At 36.5% G+C, this 5242-nt stretch overlaps 1 protein-coding gene across 1 annotated transcript; it reads left to right on the forward strand.

Annotated features, from left to right (window-relative positions):
• Positions 1–2751: 2751 nt before the first annotated feature.
• Positions 2752–3419, forward strand: LOC112521859. Its single transcript, XM_025130857.1, has one exon. It carries the CDS (start codon positions 2840–2842, stop codon positions 3158–3160), a length of 321 nt encoding a protein of 106 aa, XP_024986625.1. The 5' UTR covers positions 2752–2839; the 3' UTR covers positions 3161–3419.
• Positions 3420–5242: the final 1823 nt, after the last annotated feature.

The raw sequence follows: 5242 nt of genomic DNA on the forward strand, positions 1-5242 counted from the left end.
TGTGGTAGATTGGACTTGCTTTGTGAGCTCATTCGGAGCTTTTCGGTATTGTACGGTTGCCCGGTGAGTTATATAGTTAATTGTTACATATTGATTTGAACATATATATATTTTTATATGAATGTTTTTGGTCTTGAATGGAGTCACACGATCTTGATTTGTCTTTGATTCCGTCTCTTGAGTCGATTCCATATTACTATCTCGGTACATCGGTTTGCTTTTCGGATCCGAACTTGTTTGTTTTGTTCCTTGAATTGTACGCCATAGTACGGGTACTACTTCGTGTGGCACGCCGGAAGTTTATGGCGAAGTCAAGATCCCGGGTTGGACGGGTGAGACTTTCTGCGGTTGTGAATACTCATTGCTCAGAAAGGAGGAAGAGCAATGAGTAGGGAACCTTGGCACATACCCGGTAGAGGAAGGCGGGCAGTGCGAGGTTTTCCGTAATGTATGATTCCGACTCGGACTTTGGCATGAGCCCGGAAGGTGAAGGACGGGGGGATGGACTGTCCTCGTTATGTATACCGATTCGATCTCTTGGTTCTTAATACTTATTGGTATTCTAACGTATATATTTGGTTGTTGATCCCGTCTCCTTGTTGTATTGAGCATCAATGATATGATATATTATGGTGATTTGAATATGGAATACTATTATCTTAGCATCCGGTACGTAATTGTTCACTCGGTTTCTTGTAAGTCTCGGTTTGCATTTGGATGATTTCTTGAACTCTTTTATTGATAAGAGTTTATTATATATGTTTATAAACATGTGCGATATTGATATGTAATGCTTAACTATTTAACTCACTAAGCGTTGGCTTACCATTTAAGTAGCAACCTCTCTCAGGAAAGAAGACGAACAAAAAGAAAGAACCCGTTGTTTGACTTGAAGATTTATCAGGGAACTTGAAGATATCGATCTTGCTTTTGGGTAAATAGTAGCTTATTATCGTATCTCATAGTTGTAGTATGTGTAGCTTATATATAGTCTTGTCCCGTATTCTTTTGCTACATAATTCGGGTTGTAAGTAAAAAAATTCCGTTATATCTGGTTTGGAATTATGTTTCGAAGTTTTTTTAGAAAATTAATATCCCATATTTTGAGGTTAATTAATGTTATGCCCAGATCTGTGTGTTTCAAAGGGTTGGTCCTTCATGGCCTCTGGTCCTTCATGGTCTCTGGTCCTTCATGGCCTCTGGTCCTTCATCATCGCCTCTGGTCCATTTTCATCGCATCTGGTCTTCTTCCAGACTTAGTCATTTCAGCAGCCTCTGGTCCATCGCCTGCCTCTGGNTCTGGTCTTCTTCCAGACTTAGTCATTTCAGCAGCCTCTGGTCCATCGCCTGCCTCTGGACCAATTCATCGCCTCTGGACTTCTTCCAGACTTGGTCATTTCAGCAACCTCTGGTCCATCGTCTGCCTCTGGACCAATTCATCGCCTCTGGACTTCTTCCAGACTTAGTCATTTTAGCAGCCTTTGGTTCATCGCCTGCCTCTCGACCAATTCATCACCTGCCTCTCGACCAATTCATCACCTCTAGTCTTCCTCCAGACTTAGTCGTTTTAACAACATTTTTAGATTTTCCATCATTGGCCCCGATTGCTTTGACAAAATTTTTAGAATAATTAGGATCAATTTTGGTCCCAATAATCAATAAATTATATTTTATTGAAGATTTTATAAAATTGGTAATTTGGGGTTTGCTCAAATGAGATGTTACACCTTATCAGTAACATTCTCAGCCATCAAAATTGATTGTTGGTAAGGATCTTTTATCCGATAAGTGTTTATTGGGTAAAAGTCTTCCCCATCATATGTTAGGTAAGATTTTCGGTCCTTGTCATGCAAATCCGGTAAGATAAATGGCATCTGATAACGATTACCCTGTAAGGGTTTTGGTAAACAAACTGTTATAATTTTGTTTTCGGATCAAGCTTCTTGTCAGTACTGAGCTCTTAAGCCAGCCATCTAGTACTCATAAACATTATACGACATGATGTTTTTGTGGGATAACAATTAGCTTAACTGAACAAACGAACGAACACGAACGGTAAACAAACGAAAATAATTGTGTTCATGTTCGTTCTTTTAGAAATCAGGTGTGTTCGTGTTCGTTTATGTTCGTTCGTTAACATGCTAAACGAACGTAAACGAACAGACCTAAACGAACATAAACAAACGAACACCAATACTTGTCATTCAATTAACTATTACACACCAATTATCCATAGCTTAAACATACATAAAACAATCACCATTCATCAACCATAATTAATATATTAATACTTCAAAGCTTTTTAAAATTTGAATCCAAACTAAATAAATAAAAGTTATACATTAAAATTAATATATAAACGAACGAATATAAACAAACATAAACGAACAAATATAAACGAACGTAAATGAACGAACATAAATGAACGAACGAGACTCTTGTTCATGTTCGTTCGTTTAACTAAACGAACAAAGAAGTTTGTTCATGTCAATTCATTTATTAAATAAACGAACATAAACGAACTTCCCATCGAACGGTTCACGAATCGTTCATTGAACGTTCGGTTCGTTTATAGCCCTAATAATAGTATGAACCGATACAGAGATTACCAGTTGCAAACCCTTTCTTAGTAAACAAATTTTATAGTAATATAATCAAATTATAATTGAAATTGAAATAAAAATATAGAAAAAGAATTAATATTTTGGGTATTTATGACCACCAATTAGGGTTTTTCACTTGTTCACTTTTCCACTTCCTATCTTCTCATCTCATCTCATCTTCTCTCCTCTTCTTTTCCACGATCCAAACCCTAGCATCTGTTGGAGAAAGCAAAATAATGACGGGAAAAGCGAAGCCGAAGAAGCACACGGCGAAGGAAATCGCCGCGAAAGTCGATGCTGCGATGACGAACAGAGGCGGCGGAAAGGCCGGAGTTGCTGATCGGACCGGCCAGGAGAAGGGCGGTCACGCTAAGTATGAATGTCCTCACTGTAAGATCACTGCACCGGATGTTAAAACGATGCAGATTCATCATGAATCGAAGCATCCTAAGATCCCTTATGATGAATCGAAGATCACTAACCTTCATGCTGTCCTCGCACCCGTCGCGGATACATCGAAGCCTCGTCCTGGTATTCGTGGAAGTCTCAAGAAGTGAATTTATCTATCTATTATCGCCGATGAAATCCAGATCCTGCGACGGTTTTTGGTGGTGGCGATTCAATTTAGGTTCGATTTCTCTAATCTGTTGTTTGTTAAATGAATGATGGTTCATGGTGTTGTTGTTGTTATAAAGCTATGTGACGCACTTAAATACTTATTTGCAGTCTATGATCTGAAATCTATCTTTTAGATTGTGAGTTTTGCACTGATCTTTTCATCATGTTCATAATACGAATCGTATGTTGATTTGGATAGACTTTTTGTGTAGAGTTCTTGATTTAGACGCTTGTATATTGATAATACCCTATGTGTCTTTTGCTGCTTTTGATCCTGTAGCGATCAACTCCCCAAATCTTACTTTTGTGTTCTTCAAAGGGATAATTGAACACCTTCTGCCCCATATTTTCCTCTGCCAATATGTAGTATGAACATAGTTCTAGACTTCTTTGAGAACCTCAAAGTTTGCCTTATATTTGTGTTCTTGAATCCGAGAAGAGAAGTAAAGGGGTGTTTGGGATTGCTTATTTGAAACAACTTGCTTTTTTACAAAAGTTCTTGTCAACTTATAATAAGTTAGAATGATTTTTATCTTATTCAAAAACTTCTTATTATCAGTTTGACAGTTTGGCACCGGTATAAACTGTTTATCCAAACACTCAAGAGCGCTTGTTACTGGTGTCACATCGGAATAGGTCAATAAGTTGTTTTTATAAGCAATCCCAAACAACCCCTAGGAAAAAGAAAATGGAAATTTTATTCATCTTTCTCGAGAAAGATGGGACGGAACGGAATGAAAATAAATTTGAGGAGTTGTTAATGTGTTCGTGCTCGTTTTCTCGCATATTTGGGAGGAAAGTTGGGAATTCTTTTATTGTGTATTTTCTTTCGACTTGTTTTCTTTGTCTTCTAAAACATTTCGAGAACGAGGGTTTTGTTTTCTTTCCCATTTCCCTCGTTCTTTTCTTTTGTAAGCAAAAGGTCTCGAGAACGCAGCTTACGAGACGTGAACCTGAGATTTAAATGTAACATTGGTTGAATTGTAACTAAAGTTAATTCATGTTTGTTGTTCTTGATCACCTTAGAGACATATGTATCTTAGCATTCAGGTTCTGTTATCTTTGTAGTTTGTTCTTTGCAGAAATGTTAGGGTTGGTTTGACAGTTGCTGAATAGTTTGTTGCATAATGATTAAGATGCTTTCATGATATAGTGCAAAATGAAATATAATTGTTTGACAATTGTTTACAATGAAATTAGGGCTCTTAATGAAAGGGAGATCGATGATACAAAACCATTCAAAGATTTTAGAACCATTAAGAAGCAGATTTTTTTTTTTTTGCCAAACAAGATTCACCTCTTCGTGATTCACATATTGCCTAAACAAACAACCAGATTCAGAGAAATTTACCATCTACTGCTAAGGTAAAATATTATTTTAATTAGAGGAAAAGTTTAAAAAATATTTGATTTTGAATAATTAAGTTTTTAACTATTTTTTTGAATGATGAATCCTTTAATTTTTCTAAAACTGATTAAATAAATCTTTATGACCTATAAAAACAGTTAATGTGAGAAAACTTTGGGAAAAAAAGTAAAAAAAACCCTAAAAACTATCTGATTTTGAATGATTAAGGGGCTGTTTGTTTTTTTAATTTTCCACTTAATCTCCTCTTATGTCTGAATCGGTCAGACATAAGAACTTTCAGATCGTTTTTTTTCCAAATTAAGAGCTGAATTCATTTATTTTCCTTTGAATTTTAAGTGGTAAACCTAGCCCTTAAAACCTCTTATTTCTATCGCCTCCTTACGTTGCTTGTCCACTCTCGTCCCATTCATCGATCTCTCTTGGTTTCTTCTCAAACAAAGGTAATCTTCTCGATCTCTCTTGGTTTCTTCTCGATCTGCTTCATGAATCACATCGCATATTCTGCTTATTGACGGCAACTGTAAAGTGGAGGACTGAGTTAAAAACCCAGCAACGACTTGTAAGGTTCTTTTCATCCACTTTTGCTGTTTGATGTATTCATTTGCTTAGAGCAAACCCAGTTTTTGATGGCTTCAATGATGCATAAAATTTC

This window comes from Cynara cardunculus (assembly GCF_001531365.2).
Source record: "Cynara cardunculus var. scolymus isolate 2C chromosome LG 1, CcrdV1, whole genome shotgun sequence".
NCBI lineage: Eukaryota > Viridiplantae > Streptophyta > Magnoliopsida > Asterales > Asteraceae > Cynara > Cynara cardunculus.